At 37.3% G+C, this 27,591-nt stretch overlaps 3 protein-coding genes across 9 annotated transcripts in view; 2 read left to right on the top strand and 1 right to left on the bottom strand.

Annotated features, from left to right (window-relative positions):
- Positions 1-1,463: 1,463 nt before the first annotated feature.
- cdk8 (cyclin-dependent kinase 8) lies at positions 1,464-11,611 on the bottom strand. 2 transcript variants are annotated; one of them, XM_048174203.1, is made up of 13 exons: positions 11,135-11,611; positions 7,886-7,961; positions 5,593-5,703; positions 5,366-5,506; positions 4,787-4,844; positions 4,546-4,677; positions 4,321-4,464; positions 3,369-3,438; positions 3,195-3,267; positions 2,858-2,955; positions 2,624-2,702; positions 2,262-2,423; positions 1,464-1,861 (listed from the first exon to the last, which is right to left on the bottom strand). In XM_048174203.1, the coding sequence occupies exons 1-13, from the start codon at positions 11,260-11,262 to the stop codon at positions 1,736-1,738; spliced, it is 1,398 nt and encodes a 465-aa protein (XP_048030160.1). In that variant the 5' UTR covers positions 11,263-11,611; the 3' UTR covers positions 1,464-1,735. The 2 variants fall into 2 exon arrangements, with proteins under 2 accessions (XP_048030160.1, XP_048030159.1); XM_048174202.1 differs by having other exon boundaries at positions 2,615-2,702; positions 11,135-11,610.
- Positions 11,612-12,647: 1,036 nt separating this feature from the next.
- Positions 12,648-20,253, top strand: rnf6 (ring finger protein (C3H2C3 type) 6). 2 transcript variants are annotated; one of them, XM_048174423.1, is made up of 4 exons: positions 12,648-12,772; positions 14,129-14,284; positions 14,788-14,901; positions 15,982-20,253. In XM_048174423.1, exons 2-4 carry the CDS (start codon positions 14,143-14,145, stop codon positions 17,808-17,810), a joined length of 2,085 nt encoding a protein of 694 aa, XP_048030380.1. In that variant the 5' UTR covers positions 12,648-12,772; positions 14,129-14,142; the 3' UTR covers positions 17,811-20,253. The 2 variants fall into 2 exon arrangements, with proteins under 2 accessions (XP_048030380.1, XP_048030381.1); XM_048174424.1 differs by lacking the exon at positions 12,648-12,772 and adding an exon at positions 12,807-13,380.
- Positions 20,254-21,730: 1,477 nt separating this feature from the next.
- Positions 21,731-27,591, top strand: part of atp8a2 (ATPase phospholipid transporting 8A2) — a 79,840-nt gene continuing 73,979 nt past the window's right edge. For 2 of the 5 annotated variants that reach the window (XM_048174004.1, XM_048174002.1), the window contains exon 1: positions 21,733-21,976. In XM_048174004.1, the coding sequence (XP_048029961.1) occupies positions 21,934-21,976 (43 nt within the window). In that variant the 5' untranslated portion in view covers positions 21,733-21,933. Of the gene's footprint in view, positions 21,977-26,519; positions 26,622-27,591 lie in introns of all 5 variants that reach the window. The other 3 variants (XM_048174005.1, XM_048174000.1, XM_048174001.1) reach the window with 3 other exon arrangements.

Raw genomic sequence — 27,591 nt, 5'->3', positions numbered from 1 at the left:
GTAATGGGAACATGGCAATTACATCAATTACATCGACCAATCTGAGCCAAGAATTAACTCATTTTAATGACCCAAGTCTGAATTCTTATATAATCATTGTTATAGACAGTATAACACCACCATATAATAGCCCTTTGTTAGACTCAGTAATACACTAACACACCAGTAGGCAGGAAACACAAACTTCCCTTGCCAAACTGGCATTTTTTTTTACAATTACTTGCATATAAGAAAGCTTCAAGTGCACTACTGTACTCCAGTGCAATAACCTCAAAGATTTAAAAACATTTTGTATCATGCATTTTATGAAAAAAAAAAAAACAAGGAAAATCCCACACACTATCAACTTGCAAAACCGTAAAAAAGTTCTTTATTGGCAACATTTCGATTGTATGATCTTCATCAGGCATCTGAAGACTGTTGCCAATTAAGAACTTTTTTATGGTTTTGCAAGTTGATAGTGTGCAGGATTTTCCTTGTTTTTTTTTTCCATATTTTGACTACAATTATTTTATAGTTTTCTTTCCTACGCACCTATCTAGGGGTGCCTACAGGGGTGCGACGCTAAGTGATCGTATCATGCATTTTAAAAATTGATTATAACAGATATCCATTTTCCTTAAGAATTATGGCTGGGTTAACCAAAATGCTCAAAATGACTTTAAAAGAAGCACTGCCTGTGTATTATTGCCACTGGAAATGCACACAAACTCACACACCAGCCTTTCCACTTTTTTTTTTTTTTTTTTTTTTTTTTTTTTTTTTTTTAACGCTTCCACTTTTATTGTCAGGATATTTGTTTCATGTAAAATATTTCATAACAATACAGTACAATGCATGTTCAATCTGCTGTCCACACAACTTTGTCATTAAATTCTAAGGCCGATCTTTCACGCATAACAGCCGGTCTGACAGCAAAATGGAAGTTGCTGACCTCTCCTAACGTAAAACCAAAAACATTAAATTATTAACTACTAAAATCAAGTTTGTTGTATCTTTTATATCGCCTTCTACCAGTATGATCCAGCAGGGGGCACTAGAGGTTCTCATTATGCTTCAGGTCAGCAGCTCCAGCACAGAGAATTCGGTCCCCAGCAATGGGCTAAAAGAGTGAGTGCTTGAGTATTTGTTATGTGTATGTGTGTGCATGTGTGTGTGTGTGTGTGTAAGGGCAGACGGAGAGACAGACAGACTGACAAACGTCATTCTGTCTTTGCTGGCAGTCACATAGCAGCTTTAAGTCTTGGAGAGGCCAACGGATTTTCAAAGTGAGGGCTAAAGAGATTGGATGGTATGGTGGATCCCCACCTCACTCCAAACCAGTCTCACTACATAGTGCAGCTGTTCAGTACCACATATTGAGAATGTTTGTTGCTTTTTTTTGTTTTTCTTTTTCATGTGAAGTATCACAGACTTGCAGCGAAGACTATCACCAATGGAACAAATATCCGTTATTCATCAGCTTTTTTCATTTGTTTTCACTTAAAGTTTATTTATTTTATTTTATTTTTTTCTCCTTTTGTCAGCGGAGTATAATGTTGGCTGTATGATACGGTGATAGTTGTTATGTTAGGTATACAGTTATTGTTCCTGCGGTGTCTCTATGGAAATGCTGCACAGCAAAGCGCCCAGTGGGGTAAGAGGGCGGTTCGGCTCAGGTCCACACCCGCCTCCCTAAGTACATTCTCCCTATTGGGCACTGTGAAGGGGGGTGGGGTGGGGGGCATGGTCTGACTCAGTAGCGGTGGGTCTGGTGTGAGTACTGTGGAGGCTGCTGGGAGGTAGAGGAGTATCCCATGCTGCTTTGGGGCAATGATGTGCTTGGTCCTGGGTTCTGGTAGGCAGCATGTGGATTGGAGCGCTGGAACACAGAAGAAAAGCGACTGAGTCTTTGTTTTCAAATGTATGCATCAATAATCACTCAAGACATTAATGCTTGCATGCAATTTCAAGTTCTTAGAGTTCAAAACGGAAACTCTCAGGATCTCACTACGTGTCGCAGTGTGGAGGAAAATGGAGGTTATCACAACGAAATAGGACCAGAAATACAGTAAAAACAGTAATATTGTGAAATATTTTACAATTTAAAATATTCCTGTGAGCAAATCTGAATTTTCAGCATCATTACTCCATTCTTCAGTGTCACATGATCCTTCAGAAATCATTCTAATATGCTGATTTGCTGCTCAAGAAACATTTATTATTATTAACATAACATAATAATAACAAGGAAGATAAATGTTTGTGTTTTCATGTGTTACCTGGTAATCTGAGGTCATGATCAGGCCACTTGAGGTAGTAGTGGGCGGAACCACTCTCACCTTCTTCAGAGGCGGGCCTTGTGCGTGGCTGTTGTCAGGGTTACCTGTGTGCCCCGCCCCATTGGTGTGGTTGTTCCCCTGCTGTTGTTGCTGCTGGTTTTTCTGCAGTTGTGGTAGAATTACAAGTCAAAACAAAAATATTAGAGTTGTCAATCATTTAAACATTGAATTAGATCATATGCTAACTAAATATTAGTATTTGCTGATAAAAGCCTCTAAACGAATCAGGGGACATTTTTAAATAACTAATAAAATATTAAAATTAATAGAAAGTGAAAAAACTGAAAACACACATTTCTTACTTTATCTGCCTTGTCTTCCGGCTCCTCTTCCGTCAGGAACTCCCTTTTGGGATAAGGAATCTGGCAGCCAGCAAAGACACTAAACAAAAACATTTGAAATATGTAAGAATCTTATGTAAATAGAGCCCTGTGGTTGACCTAGTTTCAGTGTACATACATTAAACATACAGAAATCCTAATCAAAATTGCCCATGTCATAGACAGAAAGCTGATTTTGCGCTTCGCATCACTCACTCAGACGTGGGTAAAGGCTCCTCCAGGAAGTACGGGTCTTGCATGGCCTGCTCAGATGTGATTCGGCGGATTGGGTCCATAGTAAGCAGCTTTTGCAGCTGAGAGAGAGTGCAGATGTTCAAAGTTTAAACAAATTAAAATTAAACAAATAAGGGTATGTATTAATGTATTAATTTACAATGTCCTTTGCATTTTTCTCGTGCAGACAACAACATTGTCAAAACGATCCCCATTCACAAAACACATAAAAAGTTTTCCATTTTCAGTTGAAAGCTGTATCATGTAAAGGGCACCTAAAATGAACATATGAGACCTGCAATTCTTTTCACCTACTTACCAAGTGGAATGCTTTGCTGTCAGGTTTGACTTTATGTTTCTCCATATACTTTATAAGGCTGCAGTTAGTGTATCTACAGCAAGAGGGACAAACACCATCAACTCAAACACTTTAGTAAATGAAACACCTTATTAATGCCAAATTTCATAAAAGCAAAGATGAAATCAAACTAACGTATTCCTCCTGAAGTCTTTCATCAACGTAGAGTGTTCCGGCATCTTCTTAATGTCCTCCCAGTCTTTGTCTGAGAAGAAAATTAGATTACGCACAAAGATTACCAGTGCTATTGGACTGAAGCATTGTGAACTATCAACTTTAAAGGGTTAGCTCACCCAAAAAATGAAAATTCTGTCATTAATTACCCAACCTTATCCTTCCAAACCCGTAAGACCTTCGTTCATCTTCAGAACACAAATTAAGATATTTTTGATTAACTCTAAGAGGTATATTATGAACCCCCCTCCATAGACAGCAATTTAATTACTACTTTCAAGGCCCAGAAAGGTAGTAAAGACATCATTAAAATAGTCCATGTGACTACAGTGGTTCAACCTTAATGTTATAAAGCAACGAGAATACTTTTTGTGTGCAAAAACAAAACAAAACAAGAACTTTATCAACAATATCTTCTCCTACACTGTTCAAGTTGTAAACACAGTGCAGCGCTTCCGAGTTCAACTTCAAAACGCCAATGTAAACAGCATAGGACAATGAGATGGAAGAGAACAAATTGTTGAATAAATTCATCCTTTTTCTGCACAAAAAGTATTTTCGTCGCTTCATAAAATTAAGTTTGCTGTCTATAGAAGGGTTAGAGAGCTCTCGGTTTTAATCAAAATAGCTTAATTTGTGTTCTGATGATGAACGAAGGTCTTATGCGTTTAGAACGACATGAGGGTGAGTCATTAATGACAGAATTTTTATTTTTGGGTGAACTAACCCTTTAACTGAACTGTAACTGCAAATATAAATATTTGAATAACAAAAATGACAGATTTTTTTTTACTTTCTCCGATTGTTTCTGCAAGAGAAAATTACCTTTGACTCATTAAAAAGACATGTTACGACTCCTAGCAAAAGTTTTACTGAATCGCCTAGATTTGAATGACGAGTGAATTATGAATACCTGCAGGAAAGCCCATGACATTAAAGATCCGGTCCAGCTGATCGTGATGGTAGGGATTACTGGTCTTGATGTCCTCCTGTCGACAGTGGAAGATAGGCTCTGAGGTCAAAAGCTCAGCGAAGATACAGCCAATCGCCCATATATCTGTAAAGAAGAGAGAAAATAATCTAAAACACACTTTTTAAAATGTGCATTTGCAAAGACGCTCATAAACTAACATCTCACCGATGGCTTTGGTGTAATGCCTGGCTCCCAGCAGCAGCTCTGGTGCTCTGTACCAGAACGTAACAACTACAGGGTCCAGATCTGCTAAAGGCTTCAGTGGTGAGTTGAAGAGCCGTGCAAAACCCATATCAGCTGCACATAAGAGACAGAAGTTTAAAAATGGTTATGATTATGCATCAACACATTCAGATACACACATCTCTCATTTTTGTCCGAAGAGAAAAGACAATAGAGCTCATACCTATCTTCACACGTCCTCTTTCAGGACCTTCTCCCATTACCAATATGTTTGCAGGTTTCTGTGGTGAAAGAGTCAAAGGTCAGAGCTGTAACACTTCCTCTCTCATTTCAGTGTGATAAATGATGCTGTAACCAGGGTCCAAAATTATTTTCTATATTTTTCTTAGGGTCAAGAATTTTCCATGTATTTTTGTGATAACCATACCAGGTTTGGTTTGTTATGTTAAAGCAGATGTGATTTGGGTTGAAACCAAAAACTAGTTCTTATTCAGAGAACATTTATAATAAATAAATAAATAAATAAATAAATAAATAATCAAAATGAAGTTTGGTTACATTGTTAATAAATTCCACCCTTACATATGTTGTGACAAGTAAATATTTAATAAAATCTTATAAAAATGCTGCCACCTGCTGGAAAATTTGTCATGGTATTTCTAATAATCCCTGCTATCAGAACAATTAGCTCACAAACAACAACTACTACTACAAGATGATCTCAAAAAGAATGATAAACTTGGCAAATTAGCTACTTCTGTATGAGCATTAACTATTCAAAACAACACACACAGATCCTCACCAGGTCTCTGTGCAGGACCCAGTTGGCGTGCAAATAGTGGATGCCGTCCAGGATCTGGTAGAGCAATGACTTTACCATCCCACGGGGCAGCTGAAGAGGCTTCTTATTGGCCTTGGAGGCTCTGTGGAACTTGATGATGTGCTACAAAGACACGTAAACCCTCAAAAAGACATGTACTGTATATAAACATTTCTCTGTGTGTGCATGTGTGCTCGACTGTATGTTACCCAGAGGTCATGTTCAGCGTAGTCAAAGAGAAGCCACACTTTGCGGTCTGCATGTGACAGGAAAACCTTCTGCAGTGAGATCACATTGGGGTGCTTCAGTTCACGCAGCAGCTGCAGGGAGCAAACAAGAACGAACACACACAGTCAGGCGCACATGCTGAGACAGACATCTACAGAGCACCCACAGAACCCAAAGTACACAAAAACACTTCAGCTCGAAGTATGCTTGTTAAAAGGATAGTTTAGTCAAGAACAAAAATTCTGTCATCATTGTTTATTAACCCTCATGTTGTTCCAAACCTGCATGACTGAGGAATGCAAAAGGAGACATTTTGAATAAAGAGCTGGTCGCTCTTTTCCAGGCAATTACAGTAAATGGGGGCTGGAGTTTTCAAGCTTCAAAAAGGTCCTTATGACCCATGTGCTATATTTCAAATCTTATAAAAACACATGACTACTCAAAATAAGCCAAAATTTGTATAGAAGTTACTCTGTATAAAAGCTACTAATAATCTTCACCTTCAGTGGACAATAAATCGTTGAACTCGAGAAATGAATCAGTTGCAAACAAATCATTCGGTTTTATGAACTGGATCACCTGATTCATTGATAAGAGCAGACCCTAAAAAATGATTTGTTCATTAATCTGACAAAACTAGTCACAGAATATCAAGGGGAGATTAAATTTCAGCCTTTTTTTCACACAAAACAGTTTTTTTTTTTTTTTTTTTCACACTTGAAATAGTTATTCCTGGGTCATTCTAAACCCAGAGTAAACGGATTCCTGGGTTATCTTGCTTCACGTTTCATACTGCTCGTAATTTACCAGGCGTTAACAATTGATCCTGGATATTCACAAAGTCCCTTTAAGACAAGTCATTTCACTCGGCGGCCATCTTTGAAACGCCTCTCGGGCACTCTTTGAATGGGGAAACATCAAATTCTCCAAAACTGTTCGCCAACCTTACGATTAAATTTCATATTTGAAATCAACAATGAAATCTAACAACAACCAGCACATAAATTTAGTTTTTAAACGCTCGAATCATGACAAAAAAAGTATTTTTCAGGCTGGATCAAGCTAATGCGCATGCGCAGACCTAAATGCGCGTCTCTTCGGAGGCGCAAGTCTGACTGTTTCTATAGAAACCGGTGATTCTAACGGCCGCTGAAGTGACGCGAAGACTTTACCAGTCGGCGATTGGCTCTTATTTAGAAGGCGGGACTTATTCCACCATATTGCGCGTTACACTTTCTCCCATTCAAAACAATACGAGTGACACGTCTTGTGTTATTCTATAGTCTTTGATATTCATAAGCCGGCGTTTCACATTGTACATTCCTAAACCCTCTGTTAACGTTCTTATTTGCATATTTGCTGTATCAGTGTCATTGATTGGATAAACGCACGCGACCTGTTTACATAGCTCAAGCATTGCGCATCCTCGTTTTGCCGACTGAATGGACATTTCGGATTATAAAAGGCAAGAATGAAAAGGTCTCTTCTTCACTCAAATTGCCGCGTTTTCTGTCATTTACTGTTTATACAATGTGCAGTGTTTCTGTGACTGTCCAAAGCAGGCAAATATGAGTATGTAATTGGTTGCCTGTTGCTAAGCGACTGGCTTTAACATTCTAACACCGCGTCGTTTCACACTGAACAAGTTTGGCACCGCAATGCGGGGTTAACAACGCAAAAGTGGTGCTAACCCTGCTCTGAAGCAGGCATAACCCTGGGTAAAAAGCGGTGCTAACCACGCTTCTAAATTACAAAGTGTGAAACGTTCCTTTACCCAGGGTTAAGAGTGGTGTTTAGAATGACGATAACCCGGGGTTAATCGCAGTGTGAAAAGCCCTAAAGTGGTCACATGAATTTAACATATGACAAGTTGTATGGAGCACTTTTATGATATTATAATGGTGTTTTTTTGTTATTATTATTATTTTGGAGCTTGACAGCCCTAGTTCTCATTCACTTTCATTATATTGAAATTGTCTTTAGCAAACTGTCGGGTTTGAAACAACATGAGAGTGAATCAATAATGACAATTTTCATTTCTGAGTGAACTCACTTTACTGCACATGAGAGAATATGAGTATGCATCGAAAAAATACACACTGTATCTCTAAAGAGCACTTATAAATTCATAAAGCTATTCACAGTTTAACACCCTAAAATATCCACATGCTGCAAATGTATTTCTAGGAACTTATTTCACCAAGATGGCATGTGCCAGAGCTACTTGAAGAAGATCCTCTTGACAGGAACACATTTAAAGCTTGATGTACTTACTGCTATCTCTCTGCAGGCGGACATAGAGATCCCTGTGCCTTCAATCTGCTTCAGAGCATAATCTTTATCATCCTTCCTGCAAATAGACATATCAGCAACCGCAATTACTCTTCAGTGCATTACAATTCCTTAAATCTATACCTACAGATCATATTAAACCCCATATAGAGAGAAAGAAACCACTGGGAAAGAATTCATCAAGATTTTGACACTTTCAATATTAGCACACCTTCAAAAATTCACAAGTCTCCTGGCGGCTAATGTGAGGCATAGAAAGTAATGTTGAAATTAAGTCCTTCAAAAAAAAAAAAAAAAAAAAAAAAGCCTATAAAATCTCACAACGCCCTGTCCAGTTTCTGGAGAACAAATTAGCTGTAAACCAGTCATAAACAACCGGCTTCTATGGTGAACAAAAACATCTTTAAACACTTCAAGCGAGACTTTGGCCGCCAGGCAGTCTGGACTTTAATAGCCCAGCTTTGGGTCTGTCTGACGGGTCTCATTTAAACACCGACACTTCAGAACCAACTTAACTCATCAGCAGATCCATTCTTCCTCCGCCAAGATAGTTTGCAACTGGTGTGAACAATATTGTTGTGCAGGAACCAAATAACCATTAGCACTAAATCAAATCTCTTGTGATAGCACTAAATGCAATAAAAATGTTATGCAAATTGGGAGGAACGCCATTTCATACACCTTAATATAATCAGCGATGCCCTGCAGACATTGAGGGTTATTTTCTGCCAAGTTTTCCCACCAATAGAATTAAATGTAGAATTGGCCTTTTAGGTCTTTTAATTCCCTGACATTGTAGCTCTAATTTCTAAACAATAAATGCAAAACTCTTAGTTTAAATCATTGTTTTTTTTTTTAATTTCGTCCCAAGAGCAGGTATTAAACCATGGTTTCAATTCAAACACTGCAGCTGGAATTAGAAATTGTGCCCTATGAAATGTTTTATTTTCCCTAAATTGTTCTCCGTTTCAATTTTTCTAGATTCTGTTGTAATGGTTTAAATGTTAATAATCAAAAAGTATGTCTAACCAATCAAATTTATAAAGCTTTTCCAATTTAATAATATATTACAATTTTTATCCAATAAGAAAAGTTTTTTTTAAATTCTCTGGATTCTATTTTATGATTTAACACAAATTTATTATCAAAATGGTGGTAATCAAATGGATGCATTAAATTGTAACAATTTAAATCATTTTAAAATGTAATGATATTAAATTTGAATAATTCCTTAATTTTTCTTTGGGCAAATAAAGTGCTGCACATCAGAGGTTTACTCTTTAAATTAACACATGGGCAAAACAATGTGCGAGAGCTTAAAAAAATGTTTTAATAAACTGTATTACTTTGAGAAGTACATTCTACTGTAAAACAGTAATATATTTCTTATATTGTCATAGCTTCTTCAAAGAAATTTTTATTTTGGCAGGTTATAATGTAGACTTTTGAGCATCCGATGATACTTTTATCAAATGAAATTGCGAAATGACTCTGAGAGCAGCTCTAGAGATGAAGTTCATGTCCTGAAAACACCACAAGTGTCACGTGTACGTCAGTATGTGTAGTAGATGAAACTGCACCGCTCATTCACAAGGATGCAGAACATGCATACTTCATATTAAAATAGCAGTCTTTTTGCGGTTTAAAATCCACAGACATTTGTCCACAACATGATTTGATTAAGTACATATCACTGACTTATTCATCCAAATTCCGTGACATTCCACATTATACAGTAAATTCCATTTTTATGAGAGAGATTCCGCAATTTTTCACATAATGAAAATCATACGACCCTAGAAATTAAATAAAGACTAGCATGGGTGTGGCACGGTCTTTTAAAGAGCATGATATACGACTTGCCAAATTTATAAAAACAAAACTAATATAATAGATCTAATCTTAGAAAGGTTACTGTTATTTTCTGCTCTTTGATCGAAGTGTTTGAAGAGAATCATTTGTCTCGTTTTGGATGAAGAGCACAGACAAATCCCTGGGTTTTTGTCTCAGGTGTGAGAAAGTTTTGCAGAATATATTCCTATCAGCGAGTTAACAAAAACATTGAAAGCAAAAGAATTTTAACTCCCATTCCTCCCCAACAGACTTCCATTAAAAAAGACCTTCCAATTCCTCTTCTCATCTGTCTTGCAAGAGTATATTCCACGCCAATCCTCTTCTGTAAGCACGAATATATGCAGTTAATTTATATATAATCACTACTCAAGTCTTATTTTAGCGGCCTTTTCGCCTTGGAAGGGTTTTGTTAACACAAACCAATATGAAGAAAGGCTTGTCAAGGCTGTAACAACCTTTCATAATCCTCAACATCTGCTGTATTGAACTGTTAAACTCTGACACCAAAGTCACTGTCGTAACCAGCGCAAATGCAGAAACACTTAAAGCAGCAAAAGAGAAGTAGAAACTCTGCAGACACCTGAAAGAGTTAAAATCACCATCTAAAGCTGTGCAGTGAACCCTGATCTCCATGGTAATATCTCAAAAGGGATGTCAATCACATCAGCAATGGATTCAGGTGTTGACATGAAACTGAGAGTCATCTTTACACAGCTGAGGTGACAAATTACATCACAAGTATGAGGAAGGCTGGATACTTGCTCTGTATGCGATTACATACTTTCACAAGGGAACAATGGCAGAAAAAAGAGGTTATGAATGTTTAGACATAAATGTAATTGCTTTAAATATATAAAATTATGAATACAGAAACATGGCATTCTAAATAAATCATTAAACTATAGATTAGAATAACAAAGGCCAAATTTAAGGCTGCATTTTATTCAGGTAGAACGTAAAGCAGGGTCATGGTTTAGTGCCGATTTTAACATTGTGTCTTTTGGAGCAGCTGTGTAAACATGCCTTTTGTAAAGTGTCGTTTTTTTTTTGGAGGCAAATATAATTTTCCTTATCACAAAGAAAAAGCAACGCAGCTCTAAATGTGCATCAAATGCACCTGTGCCCATCATAACTGCATAAGCTCGTCAATCACAACAGCACTCCTGCCTGCTGACGTACATTCACAATCCCCTCAAAATAAGCCTCCGCTGAAACTGTGAGCTGTGAATACCAAACTCCCTTTGAAGACAAGAGACGGGTCTCTCTAAAACACCGGGCCGAGTGCGGGTAACACACGGTCTGTTTTGGTTTCTGAGAGCAGAACGCGACGGGAGCGCAGGCCTCATATCGCTGCACAAGTCCATCCTGCAAACTCACCCATCTTTCCTCTTTGCTTTGTACACATGGCCATATGTCCCCCGTCCAACTTTACATCCCTCGTACTCAAAGAGATCCTCGACTCGTTCTCTCTCCCCGGTGAGCTTCACTTTGAAATCATAGTCCATTTTCACCGTTATTCTGGGGATCCGGGCTGTGGCTTCCCTTTAAAGCGCCGCTGGGGAGGCAACTTACTTCAAGCCCCGTTTAGACAATTAGTTGCCTTCCCTCGCGTCGCTTTCAGCTCAACTAAAGAGTCCACATTTACCGCGCGCGATTACGGGCAGCTGAAACGACGTATAAACCACGTGTGCTTTTGATCTGACAAAAAGTGCAGAGTGTTATTGGACTACCAGTCGCTTTCTTTGATATTTCTGTGCAACTGCGCCGCTCAGCCGGTATCTCACCCGGGAGAGTTGAGCGTCCACGTACGGCAATGTCGCAAAACGTCGTGAATGTCGCTACCAACCACACAGACGGCGAGGAATGGGCTTTGTGGCGCACCACGTGGATTTTAACTCTTTGCTAAAGAACGCTTTTGTTTTTCATGCATATGTACATTTTATTTTTTTGCATATTAACGTAAAATGCATAGATGAATGTTAAGTAATGATCCACACGTATACAAAGTATATCTGGGTAAATTATGCAAACAATTATCTTAATTATTAATATTATATTTATTAACAATAATATTAAATTACATTTTGCGGTTACACTCATACAAAACTACACTATTATAGTTGTTTTGTAATTTTGTATGGTATATTTGCTGTTGTTCGGATAGATAAATATGTCAAAAATGTCAACCATCCTCACAGTATTTGTAAAAAAAAACTTTATTAAAGCTCTTTCAAATAACAAACGTGCATTATCATTGTCATATATATATATATATATATATATATATATATATATATATATATATATATATATGTATGTGTGTGTGTGTGTGTATCTATCTATATCTATATATATCTATATCTATATATATATATATTAATCATTTAATATTACTATTATGTTATTTATAATAATCATGTTATTAATATGTATAATAGTGTTGTTATTGATGAATTACTGTGGGAACACTATTATAGATGCTTTTTTATTTTGTATGGTATATTTGCTGTTGTTCAGAGATAAATAAATGTCAAAAATGTCAACCATCCTCACAGTTATTGTTTTTTTATTGATTTTTTTTTTATTATTATTATTTTTATTTGAAAGAGCTTTAATAAATGTTTTTTTTAAAAACAACCCTTTAAAAAATTAATTATATTAATTAAATTAAATTATATATATATATTAAATGATTTATATATATATATATATATATATATATATATATATATATATATATATATATATTAAATGATTTATATATATATGTATATATGTATAAATATATATACATATATATAAATCATTTAATATTGCTATCATGTTATTTATAATAATCATGTTATTAATATGTATTATAGTGTTGTTATTGATGAATTACTGTGGGAACTGTTTTTGCGCATGTGGTAGTAGTCCGGGCAGTTGTTTGTGTGGCTCCGTTGGTCCCATCTTGACTACATTGTAATCAGAGCGGAGAGGAAAGAGAACTCGTCCATATTACAGCTGCTGTTTCAGGTACTTACATATCTATTACTAGCTTCGCTTCTTTATTTTGTTCTCATTCTGGACAGTGTTATTATATGTCACATTTTCTGTTACGTTTATGCGTCAGTGACATTTTTTCTTATCTTGTCAAAATAATGATCTAGATTCTAAACCTTTCATTGGCCCACAGTTAGCCTGTCAGCAATCTGTCGACACCATCAAAGGTGTTGCGCATTTAAAATGACAGCTCGCTCTGCCGCATGACTCGCGTTTGCCCGATGACAGACGATAGTGACAGTTTAATGACAAATTTCAGATGTGAATTTCACCCTGTGTAGAGTGCTAGCCTAGGCTTTTTATTGTCTCTGGGATAGGTTGCTAGCTGATATGGTGCCCGACTTTTTCTTTGTCATGTCCCGCCTCTGAGCGATGCTGAGTGGGCAGTCTGGCTGTCAGTCATCGCTTCTCGGACGCTGATTGGTTGTGAGGCTGACAGCGTCAGTTTTGGTGCTTGGCTTGTTCTGCGTTGCTGTCTGTGGCCTACTGTATTATAACAGGGCAGGAATACTGTTTGAAATGACTGGGGTGTTATTTATATGAATTGATTTGACGCTATTGTCAACGTCACGTTGCCCTCGGTGTGTTTTTAACATGTGTCAAAGCTGTTTTGCTTCCACATGAAGGATTTACGGATTGCCTTTCTGAGGCGTTCATTTTGTCGTGCTGTCTCTTAATGGTGGCTGTTTTGGACAGAGAAGTTTATACCTCAGACTCTCTTTATATAAATTTTGGATTTTTTGAAAGTACATTTCCTTGCTTTCTCAGTATCTTGGATTTGTATATAGAGCTAGCTTCTTCATTATTATAGATAATGATTTTATAAGAGTAAACTGACCATTAGATTAGCAGGGTCTCTAATGATGCATTTATATTGCTGTCTTCATGTTTTTATTGAAGATGAGTAGTTGACATGAGACACTTTAAGGATTCCTTGCAATGTGATAATATATGAAATCCTTTTTAAACAGCATTTTGCTAATTCATTTAGAATTATGCATGTAAATTTAATGGCTTTATATTGAGAGACTATATGGCATTGTGCTTTTAAAAATTAATTAATCAAATGTGATTAAAATGGAAACACCAGTCACAGGACTAAAGATTTTACACATGCCCTTATAGACATAAATATTAATGTTAATAAAAAAAGTGCATGAACAGGTTATGTATAATCTACATGGATATTAGGTTGAACTTTATAAGAAAATTGCAAATGTAAACTACACAGTGGAACTGAACTGAGATAAAGTTATATACAGGCAGCATATGTATCTATTTAAGAATATTTATTATGCCTTTTTTTGTCTTTGCAATTTTTGTGAGCAGCGGTTTCTGTGGTGATGGACCCTCCCGGCGGCCGAGACGAACGTCATCGTCAAGCGGAGCGGCTTCGGCGGGAGGAGGCATACTATCACTTCATTAATGAACTGAGTGAGGAGGAGTACAGACTAATGAGAGACAGCAATCTTCTGGGAACACCTGGTGAGAACACACCAAATCCGGCCGTATGCAAAGATGCACACCTTGTTTATGGCACATAGTCCAATAAACATGTCTTAGGCCTGGTTTCACAGACAGGGCTTAGGCTAAGCCAGGATTAGGCATTATTTCAATTATGACATTTAAGTAGCTTTTATAAACATACCCTAGAAAAAACATTACTGGTGTGCATCTTGAGACAAAACAATGGCTCTGACATATTTTAAGATATGTCAGTGCAAGTTGCTTTCAGTTAAAACAGCTCAAACATGCATTTTAGTCCAGGACTAGCTTAAGCCTTGTCTGTGAAACCAGGGGTATATGTCTTTTATTAAGTAAATTGTCTTTGTTGCATTGTTATATTTTGATTTTTAATTTTAATATATGTATACCCTCACACAGAAAAATAAAAATTCAAAGCATGAGGAAATTCCCAAACCTAACCTTTTACTCAAATGAACAATAGATATGAAACTTATATAAGGTGTGTCTTTGTTTGGTTACAGGTGAAGTCACAGCAGAGGAGCTGAGGCAGCGTCTGGATGGTGCAAAGGAGCGAGTGTCATCTCAGCCACGCCCTGAACCCCGCCCTCAGAGCAGTGAGGCAGAGGGCAGTAGCGGTAAGCGCACATGGAGGAATGCTCAGCTGTACTAATAGATTTAATTTGAATAATCAGCTGGTTTTGTATAACAGAAATGCCTCACAGGTAGTCACAATGCAATTACAAAACAATTCAGGATTCATCTGCGTTTTTAGCAACAGTGTAGGAGCACAAATCTTTGGGTTGTGAAGATATACAGCATTATGCAGCCATACTAAAACATAAAACTGATCTAACCCACCCATAGAAACAGAATGAAGCTGGCATAAATATAATGTCAGAGAGAGTGAATGTAAACTTTGTCGTTGTTGGTCCTTGATTGTGATCCTTGTGTAAATGTACATTACCATTGAAATGTTTGTGGTTCGTAAGGTTTTTTAATGTATTTTTGCTCACCATTTGTTTGATTAAAAATTACAGTATAAACAGTAATATTGTGAAATATTATTACAATTTACAAAAACTGTTTTACAATGTACTTTATTCCTGATGGCAAACTGAATCTGCCATTACTCCAGTCTTCAGTGTCACATGATCATTCAGAAATCATTCTAATATGCTGATTTGGTGTTCAAGAAACATTTATTATTATTAAGTTTTACTATTTAATATTTATGTGGAAACTTTTTCAGGATTATTTGATGAATAGAAAGTTAAAAAGAACAACATTTATTTGAAGTCAAAAATGTTGTAACATTATAAATGTCTTTACTTTCTCTTTTAAAAAATTTCATGCATCCTTTCCAAAAAAAAAAATATCACTTTCTTTAAAAAAAAAGTATCATACTGACCCAAACATTTCCAGCTTTTTTGGTCCTTGGCTGTAAAAATTTTGCAACACGTATTTGTAATGTTTTGTCCTCTATTTGCTTTTTATTAATCAGAATTAATCAAATTAAAATTAAATAAAAAAAAAAAAAATTTGATTCAGAATCATGATACATCTGTGAATCTTAAAGTGTCAAAGAATCAATTAGGTTTTGCAAGTAAAAACAAATTGAATGCATGTGATTTGTTTTATTAATTACCCTTGTATTCATCAATATTTATATGAAATTTATAATATAAAATATTGATAAAGAAATCATTCTTTTCCAGGTGCAGTCGAGCCAGGTGCTGAGACGTCTAACGGAGACTCTCTGCTGGAGTGGTTGAACACATTTCGGCGCACAGGGAATGCCACACGTAGTGGGCAGAGTGGAAACCAAACTTGGCGTGCCGTCAGCCGCACCAACCCCAACAGCGGCGAGTTCCGCTTCAGTCTTGAGATCAACATCAACCACGAGCAACCTGAGCCTGGAGAACACAGCGACACCCCTGATCCGACTGAGCTCCCAATGCCGCCGCCTCCTCCTCCTCCTCCTCCCCCTCCCCCCCCAGTGTCATCTGCCTCTGCACCCACGACCCCTTACAACCCCTCAAGGTCTGCACCTTACTCAATTCAACACCCCACGCCGTACTCTACGGCCAGGCCCACCCTGGGAAGGAGGGCCGCGGTGCGCCGCACTCGCAGCAGCACGGCTCCGCCTGTAACGCCGCCTCTGACCTCACAGGCTCCTCCCACGCCTTTGAGGAGGAACTTGCCTTCTGTGCCAAGCTCTCCTCCTCCACAGGCACCACTCGCTTTTCAGTCACAAGAGCAGGATGGTGGTGCCATAAGGGGTCAAATACAGGTCACAACCTCCTCGGTTAACGCAGGGGAGGGGCAGAATGGAAATGAAGGCCCGGACTGCCCCACCGCTCTGCCTCAGTCCGGCCCCCAGGTGGCGCCAGCTGCCCGTGAGCCACGAAACAGCAGGACTCGTTCACGTGGCCGCATGCGCCGGGCGACGGGAGCAGGTGGGGCTTTGTCTCGCTCTTCGAGACGTAGCCGGTCCCCCCTGGACAGAAACCCAGCCTCCAGCGTTAGCCCCACCCATAGCAGCAGCGCTGCCCCAGTGGAGTCCACTGGAAGTACGGCTGTTGCAATGGAGATGGGCGAGGCCACCGTAGAGCCGGCTGCTACTACGGATCCTCCGGAGGCAGGTGAGGAAGAGGGGGAGACTCCTTCGTCAGGCGCTGGAGGTGTGCGGCGCCACCCCACGATCATGCTGGACCTCCAGGTGCGGCGCATTAGGCCAGGCGAGAACCGGGACAGGGACAGCATTGCTAGCCGCACTCGCTCTCGTGCTCGGGCCGCTGAGAATACGGTCACCTTCGAGAGCGACAGTGGCGGCTTCCGCCGTACTATCTCACGCTCGGAGCGCGCGGGAATCCGCACTTACGTCAGCACTATACGCATCCCGCTGCGCCGCATTTCTGAGACGGGCCTCGGCGAGCCCAGCTCCATGGCGCTGCGATCTATCCTGCGTCAGATCATGACTGGCTTCGGTGAGCTTAGCTCCCTCATGGAGACTGAAGCGGACTCAGAGACTGTGGCACCCAACCAGGACTCCGCTCCTACCGCCGGAGCCCAGGCATACCGCGTTGCTAACGCCGAGGGCGGTGCAGCCCATGGCGGAGTGGAATCAGCACGAGAAGGTTTAGTGGAGGGTGAGGAGGAAGGACAAGTGCGGGTGAGCAGGACTGGGCCGGAGGGACGACCTAGCAGCAGGGACACTAACAATCTGGTGGAAAACGGCACATTGCCCATCCTAAGGCTGGCGCACTTTTTCCTTCTCAATGAAGACGAAGACGAGGAGCACCCACGGGGCCTCACCAAAGAACAGATCGATAATTTGGTCACACGCACTTATGGTCAGGTCAACATGGAGGGCGAGCAGGGTCGCGCTTGCAGCGTCTGCATCAACGAGTACGCTCAGGGCAACAAGCTGCGCCGCTTGCCTTGTGCCCACGAGTTCCACATCCACTGCATCGATCGCTGGCTATCTGAAAACAACACCTGTCCCATCTGCAGGCAGCCTATTCTGTCCAGCCATCAGGAATGATGTCAGGCTGTAGCTATCAATCAATGGACTGAACGAGTGACTTTTGTTCCACCTTTGGTGGGACCTGTATATAGTGCTTCAATGTTTTCATTCTCTGAGATCCATTGTATTCAAGCTAAAGGTAGAACCAAAAGCAGAAAAAAACTATAATGCAGAGATTTAACAAAGCTTTATTTTTTTAGACTCCTTTTGTTTTCATTTCTTACTCTTCTTCCATTCTCCATTATGCTTTATGGAAGGGCTGGACGATTAATCGCAATTAACCTGAAATTGTGCATAAACCGATTTGGCTTATTACGATTATGAAATCGCAAAGGCTGCTTTTTTTTTTATGCGCAGCTTGTTATTGAAGCACAGCTCTGTGATCAGTAGTAAATGTTGCTCCATCTGAAATCACTGTAAGTTTATAACGTCATTTATAACGTGCATTTGAAAAAGCAACACGTGTCAAACATCGTTCCAAACATTAGAATCATTTATGAACCTCTTGTCCAACAAAAGACAACATTTTTTGACAGTTGAGCATCCTTCTGTGAGATGATGTGGCTTCTTACACAGAATAAGGCACAACGTATTATTTCATAGTATTCTATACATTGATAAAGGCTATGTCAAATAGCATTTAAGTGTAATTATACTTTATTATCATGAAAATACCCAAGAAGGCTTGAAGAACTCAGAAAAAACAAATATTGTCGTAGTCGCGTGTTTATTATTCATGTTTAATCAATCCAAGCGTTTCAATCTTCAGCTACAGTGATAGTATGATGCCAATGACAGTATGATGACATGCGTTATCTTGGCACATTTTGAGTTTCTTCACGAGAGCGCCCTCTGGATTTACTGCTGATCACAGAGCCGTGCTTCACTGACAAGATGCGCATAAAAAATCACAGCCTTTGCCAAATCGCGTGCAGTTTAATTTCGATTAATTGTGCAGCCCTAGCGGACATATTAACAGACAGAGTAACTAACTCAAACGGAGTTAGGAATATTAGCTTCAACAAAAGGTGCAGTCACATTTACCATTGTTCAGCAAATTTTCACGGGCGAAATCTAATTTCGTGAGGGTGAAAGATTGCTGATCGGATGTCGCAACGGATTCAGGTTGGTCACGCATGTACTAAGTTGACCAACAGAAAGCTGCTTGGTTTAAAAGTGACTTCTGTGTGAGTGGTGTTTCATACATCGCTACACTATTTACAATGGACATTTTTTGTCCATGAAATTTCGCTAAATGTGACTGCACCTTAATTCTGTCTCACACATTTTAAGTTTGGTGGCTTCAAAAAATGGATAGACCTCTTAAAACTCTTTAAGGACATGTAAATATATGAATGTCTGTGTTTTCGTTTTTAACAGTAAGACATATTGTAGAAAGAACCGTATGCTGTTTCATTTGCGTTTTCAAAAGGAACCTTTACTTTTAAGCGCTTGCTGAGAAATCCACCGGTTTTGAAGCTCTATGAGTCCTCCATGTAAATGCTCCCTGATGTTGGGCAGTGTACTTTTAAATGCGTTTTCAATCAAAGCAGGTTTTTAGTGTGATTTTTCTTTTTTTGATGGGGTCGATAAGAATACTTATGGGATATGAATGATGCATCTGGTCGTAAATGAATTTGTCACTGAAATTCCAATATCTGCATCTGCATCTTTATATTACGGGAAATGGCAATGAGCATCTCCATAAACACTACAGAACACAATTTTTTAAGCGTGATCATTATTTTCCCTATGGACTGAATAAGCTTTCCACTTTGAGTGTCATTATACATTTCTAATGAGAACAAGCCATTTGCATTTGAACAACAGTTTTGGAGAACCAATTGGATTATATGATGTAAGTGCATGCTTGATTTGTACCTGAGTATAAACCCCGTCAACGCCCTGCACATAGTTCACAATGTTTTAATGAAAAGCTGAAATTGATTATCACTTGAAAGCACTTGTCAGCCGCTGCACTATAGGGCAGTACATTCGAGCCTGTTATAGGCCAGTCTTCTTCCTGGGTGATGCAATGATACAAGGAGGCAATGAAAGATATTGAATGGTGGTTCAATATTATATTATAACATACCTGTGTTTTTTCGTTTTCCTACTTTTATCCTCACATCCAGCTATTTCTATAGTTTTTATCATCACATTCTCCGTATCTCACACACGGTCTGCCTTGCTTTCCTTCCCTCAGTATTTTAGCACACAACGGTTTCACTTACGGCCTTGTCTGAAAGCCCTGTTTGCTCGGAGTCACCATTTTGTACCCTTCATGCAGTGTTGCTCATTCCCCATGTGAGGCAGAGCGTGAAGTAGGACTTCTGAATGAAAGATCATGAATGTAGTGGTATCTTGCGTCTTTCCAAGGTACACTTTTCCTCAATGTACAATAGATGTCTGCTTATGTTTCAGGATCTCGATTAAAACAATGACAGAATCTGTTATTCAACACCTGTCCTCGATGTTATTGTTTTCTTGTATACTAAAATATCCCTTTATTTTGTCTGTATGTTGTGAGGATGTGTGTATGTTATATAAGAAGTGCGAATTGTAAGTATGTGTGTAGCAAATGTGTGTGTATATTGCTGAATGGAACAGAATGGTTTTTGAGCTGTTGTGTAGCTGCGAGTGGGGGAGCTTTGGCCATGAAGTTTAGATATTTAATGATGAGAAATTGACATCATTGAGCTATGACTATGTATTATGTTATAATGTGATGCTGAAACAGAAGAATATGTATTCTGTTACTATGTAATAAAATAAAACACATTGATTTTTTTTTCTTCTCTGCTCCCTAACAATGGAATTATAGACATGCTTTGTTACTCCTAGGAAACAAATGCTTTTTATACACTGAAAAAAATTGCTTTGGGCAGTGAAATCTACGTTTTTTTTTTTTTTAATTAATATTTTTACTCAGCAAAGATGCATTCAATCAATCAAAAGTGACAGCAAAGACTTTCCTGTTACAAAACATTTCTATTTCAAATTAATGCTGTTCTTTTGAACTTTCTATTCATAATATATATATTATAATATATATATTATGTAGCAAATCAGCATATTAGAATGATTTCTGAAGGATCATGTGACACTGAAGACTGGAGTAACGATGCTGAAAATTCAGCTTTGCATCACAGGAATAAATTACTTTGTCAAATATATTTAAATAGTACACAGTTATTTTAAATTGTAATAATATTTCACAATATTACTGTTTTTTACTGTATTTTTAATTAAATAAATGTAGCCTTGGTGAGCAGACGAAACTTCTTTTAAAAACATTAAAAATCTTAGTGGTTCCAAACTTTTGGACTGTACTGTATATATATATATATCACGGTTTCCACAAAAACATTAATCAGCAGAACCGTTTTCAAAATTTATAATTATAATAATAATAATAATGCAAATGAAAATCAGCTTTGCTGTCACATGAATAAATTACATTTTGAATTAAAATTAGAAAACTACAAAAGTTTTGTTTTTACTGTTTTTTATTTGTTTGTTTGTTTTTCATTAAATAAATGCAGCCTTTGTGAGCATGATACTTTAAATAGTATATATTAAAAGATTTTAAGACAGAACTATATATTTAAACATTAAATAAATATAATTAATCCATAAGGCCACCTTAACCCTGAAGCAGTGTGGTGCCAAATGTAAAAATGGCTAATTATTAAATAAGGTTAAAGCCAAAAACCATTCAAATACTCTAAAGTTAATTATTAATATAAACGGCTATTTACATATTAGTATTATATTATATTATATTATATTAGTAGGTGAGTGATATATTATATTAGTAGGTGAGTGATATTTAAAGACCCCCAACACATGAGAGCGCATTGGACAGCTTAAAGTGTCCAGTTGGGACAGGCGGGGTCTGATGACGGAGTGCGCGCGGATTCGCCTATGCATTCACACGAGCAATAATGCGACGGATCAGCAGGATGGCAGGAGCGCGTGCCCGGCCCAGTGCGCGCGGCTGAGGGTGACCCATCATCGAGAACTATGTTGCTTCCTTCAAACACCGCATCCCTGCGAATGTGGTCCGCATACCCCCGCTGAAGCTCGAGTATGCCATCGTCTCGCTCCTGTTACTGGAAGCTCCACACATGCTTGCAGAATGTATTTCAACAGACGGTCGAAGAAGATCCACAGCGAGGGAGGTAAGCATGACATAATCTGCCGACATATATCGAAACTGTTGACGCGTGTGTTTTCTTTGGTGCTGTGTTGTGCCGTTGGATTTTCGGATGTTAATTTATGTGTATTATTCGTTATTATAGCATTTATATGCGCTGTTAATTATATTTTACACGCATTAGGACATGTTGTGACCAGCATCAGTTATCCTCCACCTGTCCCGTTTGGTGACCTGTCATTTTCGCTGTGTAAACAGATGGGTTACCAGGGTGATGTTCTGTTTCCTACCAGTTGGCGGAGGTGATAGCTGGGGTCAACTGTTCTTCTGAGATAAACTGTGATGCGGCTTCAATTAATCTTATCCAGATCTGCATAGACCTTTGAGAGAGAACCTCCCTTAGTAATGGTTATTTAGCTCATCACGTGACTACTTAAAGCGCTCTAACTTTGTAAGCTCATAGACAGGTCTGGCTCACCTGTTGAGGTTATGTGTGTCTGGTTAAAGTGTTTAGCTTTTTACATTTAAGTAAAATATGTGACCCTGGACCACAAAACCAGTCGTAAGGATCGATTTTTCTGAATAAATAAGCTTTCTATTGATGTATGGTTTGTTAAGATAGGACAATATTTGGCCGAAATACAACTATTTGAAAATCTGGAATCTGAGGGTGCAAAAAAATCAAAATATTGAGAAAATGACCTTTAAAGTTGTTCAAATGAAGTCCTTAGCAATGCATATCCACTCACAAAAATACATTTTTGATATATTTATGGTAGGAAATTTACAAAATATCTTCATGATCTCTTTAATATCATAATGATTTTTGGCATAAAAGAAAAATCGTTAATTATGACCCATACAATGTATTGTTGGCTATTGCTACAAATATACTTGTATGACTTATGACTGGTTTTGTGGTCTAGATAATGGTTGTGTGACCACTTATAAGAAAATATCATTTATATTGGATGCTGTGATATAGCAGGCACAGACTGTATAGTTATATTTATTGAAGGGTTATCTTTAAATATTAGCCTATATTTGTTATTTGAAGTATTCTGACACTAGCAAATCTTAGTCACTCAATTTCATTTCAAATCTTTAATAATAAAAGCATTTCAATTTAACATTTCTTTAAATTATGCAGTGTAAAAAATTAAACCACTAAAAATAAAAAAAATAAAAATCAGCCCACAAAAATCACTAAGATCCATTTGAATTTATATTAATAATAAAAATATTGAGTTTAAACTCTAAACTCTGAAAAGTCTTGAATGGTATAAAAATTGCACAATTACAATTATGAAAACCTTTTTAAAGCAATATACCTAAAAAAATTTATTTATAATTTATAATTATTATTATTTTGCAATGAGGTCCTTTTTATGCAAGAATGCATTGCTTTAAAAATGCTTCCAATAGGGTTCAAAATGCATGCAATATGGGTTAAAATAAAAAGATTACACTGTTATCATTGATAGTTGGTCTGTTTTATGCAAGAAAGTATTGCTTTCCAAATGGATGCAGTGTAGGGTTAAAATCAAAAGACTGCAAACCACTGAGAGAAAATTACTTCGGCTACTGCATCAGTGCAGTCTGTACTGAATGAAAATGAGCCACTGAGACAATTATTATTATTACAAATCTAAGTAAAAGCTTATATATCATTCTTCAGACATCAATGTACTGCCTGTCACGTTTCAAAGTAATGCACCGAACAGGGGCCAAGAGTACATCGCAAGTCCATGGCTTTTGAGATTTGTACATTGGTGGCAGGTTTGAGAGATTGCAGAGGGTTTTGGCAGCAGGTCTTTTCCAGCATGTCTTTATGCGGCAGAGCTTTGTGGATTGATGACACAGAGGGTGGAGTCTTTTTGACTGTCTGACACATATACATTGTGGATTACATTGAACGGTTGTTCAGAGCGTTTGTTTGGCCTGCACCCAGCATGTTCCAGAATTAACATTCAGGGGACATATTGTTGGTAACCTAATTTGCAATTCTGTGGTTTGTTCTCTGGGTTGTTGTCGTATTGGTTGCAAACTGTTCGTTAAACTTGCATTTGGGCTTTTCTGGAAATCTTTAATCTGTTTTATTTATTATATGCCTTGAAGAATTATCTTTCAGAAGATATACATAAAAGAAGGCTGTGTGCTGTAATTGTAAGTAGAAAGGTCAGTAATCCACTCAGTTCTGCTCACCTCAACAGATGACTGACAGCTGTTTTCTGATGACTTTGCTCTCCATATGCTCAGTTGGGAAATGGGACGATTGAAAAATATATCAACAAAAAAAGCATGCACAATCAAGTGTATAGTGTGATGTTGTTTGAATAGTAATTTGACAAATTATAATTTTCTATTAATTGTACAAATCATGTGGTTTGTCAAATTGCTGTGCATCAGTTTAAAGGCCACATGGGGGCAGCATCTAAACATGTCACTCGTAGTCCATGGCGTAGGTAGGAAACTGATTGCTCTGTTAGTTTAATTGAATGCTTAAATTATAGAGCATAATTAAATATTGAAGTAAAAAGAAGCATTAAGATACCTTTCTTTGTATATTTAAACAATAAATACACATATATCATATTAAACTATTTGAATGCAGATGACAGCGTTTATATTTACATTACTTACATCAAATTATAAAACTTTATATGAAATAAATACACAGCTTTCTTCATGATGCAAGTCAATAAAAATACAATTAATAAAATAATTAAAATAATTTTAAAAAAATTGTAAATGTACGTTTATTTTGGCATATTTGTTTCTCTAGTATTATTAGTGGCCTGTTGACATTCATTGGTAATGTTACCTATAACTGGGCTTAATAAAATTGGATTACAGTAAACAGTAAGTAACAGCCTGTAATTACACTCATGGTTTATATATATATATATATATATATATATATGTATATATGTCAAACCAAAAATTATTCAGACACTAGATATAATTATTATATAATTATATTTTTATACTAGTGGGTGGAGGACACTACAGTTCATTTATGTAAGTGAGGATAGCAAAATATGAAATGAAATAAATGAAATACACTTTATTGTCCCCAGAGATTAAAACATTAAAACATTAAAAACATTAAAAAAAAAGTAAAATAAAATTACATTAATTTATTCATCATTTAACATTTTAATTGAAATAGGTATAAAAGACAGATTATACCTACACATTGGAACTCTGTACCAATTCATACTCAGTATGCAGTACATGCAATGGATCAAGATTGTATGTGCTTCTCTAAGGACAGACTGTTCATACAATGACTCAAGGGGCAAATGGTCCTTTCTCCCAGTGGTCTTCATCACTATTTTTACCAAGCGTGCGAGCTTAGATTTTACTTGAATTTTTAGGTTACCAAACCATACCGTAATGCCATATCTGATTATGCTCTGTATAACTGCCTGATAAAACAACCACATATAAAGTAAACTGTGACATACAGTCATAATGGACTACAGTGGACACTTTGACCTGACCATGTTTTACTTGAGTGTTATCTGACATAATTAAGATTAATGTTTTCTGATACAGTTTAACTATGAGTTCTTGTCATATTTTATCAAACTTTTTTTTAAAACTATAGTGAATAAACTGTAATAATGCATGAAATGTTCAAGGTGTCTGAACAAATTTTGGTTTGACTGTAATATATATATATATATATATATATGTGTGTGTGTGTATATATATATATATATATATATATATATATATATATATATATATATATATAACACATACATACAGGATACATGAAACGATTACATAGAGCTTAGCACAATTTATTGCTTATTACATCATTTATTGCTTTCAGTACTAAACATTAGCATTCCATTATTATAATATTCATTTTTTAGAGATTTATTTTCTTGGAATTTTTGCTTTTATTTTGATAGTATAGCTTGTGTGTAACCATTCCATATCAGATTAAAATAATGGTTTTGTATATTAGCCACATCATTCAGATTTAGCAGAGTATAGTGCAAATATGTTTTGAAAAAATATCTATAAAGAACAATGTTAAGTTAAATTACCATTTTAATTATTTTTTTTTTAACCTTAGCAAGTCTGCTCACCCAGATAATGATAAATCCATTCTGAATAATACTTTTCACTGTTGCATTAAGCACCACAGTAGCCTTTCTTTGTCTATTTCTTAAATATTATGCCCAACAAATTGAACTGAAAGCGGAAGTCAGCATATATTTAACGAAGCTGTGCCTTGATTTGTATGTAATGTGGGATATTGTTGGTATATATTGATATATAACTTAAAGGTCACAAATGGAAGTCAGCAAGGTAAAGATAATGTGTTTTGTCCAACAGCTTTTTTGTATATAATAAACTTTTTGACATGCTGAGAGGCCCTTTACACTATAAAGAGCTATTTCTTTGAAGAAAGAGTTCTTTTGCATATTAACGCTTGTATCGATCACCATTTCTGATCCCTAAAAGCACATTTTTAAGAGTGTTTTGCTCTACGGTCTTACTGACTTGGTATCTTGTGTTGTTTCTTTCTTATGGCAACGCTCCTCCAGAACAGTTAGTGTTGACCCCTCTTAGCCAGGACTCCCCCCTCCGGCAGGACCAGCCCGTGGGCTCCAACATGTGCTCTCATCTGGCAGACAGGTTTGAGAAAAGTGAGTGCCCACCCCCAAACGGGCCGCTGCCTCCCGCTACTGCTTCTTGCCTCACAGGTGCATGAAGCCACCCCTTCCTTCAGCCCACACTGCATGGATAGACTGATGAAGCTAACGTTCTCTGCACATTCATCACATGCACTTGGTCATTCCTACAGTTTGTTGAAATTTTGACCGAGGAGGTTTGTTGAAAGCTTTTTAATAATTCAGTTATTTTTTTATTAGTTTTATCAGAGGGAGAAAATGTCTGTATATCAGAAAAACACATTGGTCAGGCTCAGGCTATAACCTAATAATCCTGACCAAATATTTCATATGTGGTCTAGGAAATTTGTGGACATTTCAGCTAATGAAGCCCACACTAGCTAGGAAAGCCCAACATGCTTGCAGAAGATGTTTTTTATCAAATCTATTTATAAAAAAAAAAAAAAAAAAAAAAAACATTTTCATGTCCAGTATAAATTAACACAACAGGGCAGGACATGTTATGTTTTATGCTTTTAGATAAGTATTCTAAAAATGAAGTTTTCCCCGCCTCCATTTTGAAGTGTGTTCAACCAAAGTCCATTTATGGCAAGTCATTTCACTCGGCGGCCATCTTTGAAACACCTCTCAGGTAGCCATTTCAGTTATGCAAATACAGCTCCTATCTCTTTGAATGGGGAAACATCAAATTCTCCAAAGCTATTCTCCAAGCTTACGATAGGCCTTCATCACACTTCCGCATTCGAATAGCGGAAGCTTCAAATAGGAGCGTAACAAAAAAACTTCCGCTGCAGCCTGCATCAGTAGCTGTGCCCATAACACGGGATTGTAAAATTCAGCACAGATACTTCTTCTAAAGACACCAGCCATTTACTATCATTAACTGAGTTTTGTGAAACAGAGAAAAATGGTGTCAAGATATTCTGATGCATATTGTGTGATTTAAAGGGGAGTGCGCATAGCTAACTGTGTATGCGCAATACTA

Source organism: Megalobrama amblycephala, linkage group LG22 (genome assembly GCF_018812025.1).
Source record: "Megalobrama amblycephala isolate DHTTF-2021 linkage group LG22, ASM1881202v1, whole genome shotgun sequence".
In the NCBI taxonomy this organism is placed as follows: Eukaryota; Metazoa; Chordata; class Actinopteri; order Cypriniformes; family Xenocyprididae; genus Megalobrama; species Megalobrama amblycephala.
Note: the sequence above shows the minus strand (reverse complement) of the source record. Positions and strands in the feature narration are given on the sequence as shown.

Coding starts and splice junctions, on each gene's coding strand:
- cdk8 (XM_048174202.1), bottom strand. CDS start 11,262: ATGGACTATGATTTCAAAGTGAAGCTCACCGGGGAGAGAGAACGAGTC. Junction 4,465..4,545: donor GCATTACACCAAAGCCATCG/GTGAGATGTTAG, acceptor TCTTCTTTACAG/ATATATGGGCGATTGGCTGT. Junction 1,862..2,261: donor TCATGACCTCAGATTACCAG/GTAACACATGAA, acceptor TCTGTGTTCCAG/CGCTCCAATCCACATGCTGC.
- rnf6 (XM_048174423.1), top strand. CDS start 14,143: ATGGACCCTCCCGGCGGCCGAGACGAACGTCATCGTCAAGCGGAGCGG. Junction 14,285..14,787: donor CAATCTTCTGGGAACACCTG/GTGAGAACACAC, acceptor GTTTGGTTACAG/GTGAAGTCACAGCAGAGGAG. Junction 14,902..15,981: donor TGAGGCAGAGGGCAGTAGCG/GTAAGCGCACAT, acceptor ATTCTTTTCCAG/GTGCAGTCGAGCCAGGTGCT.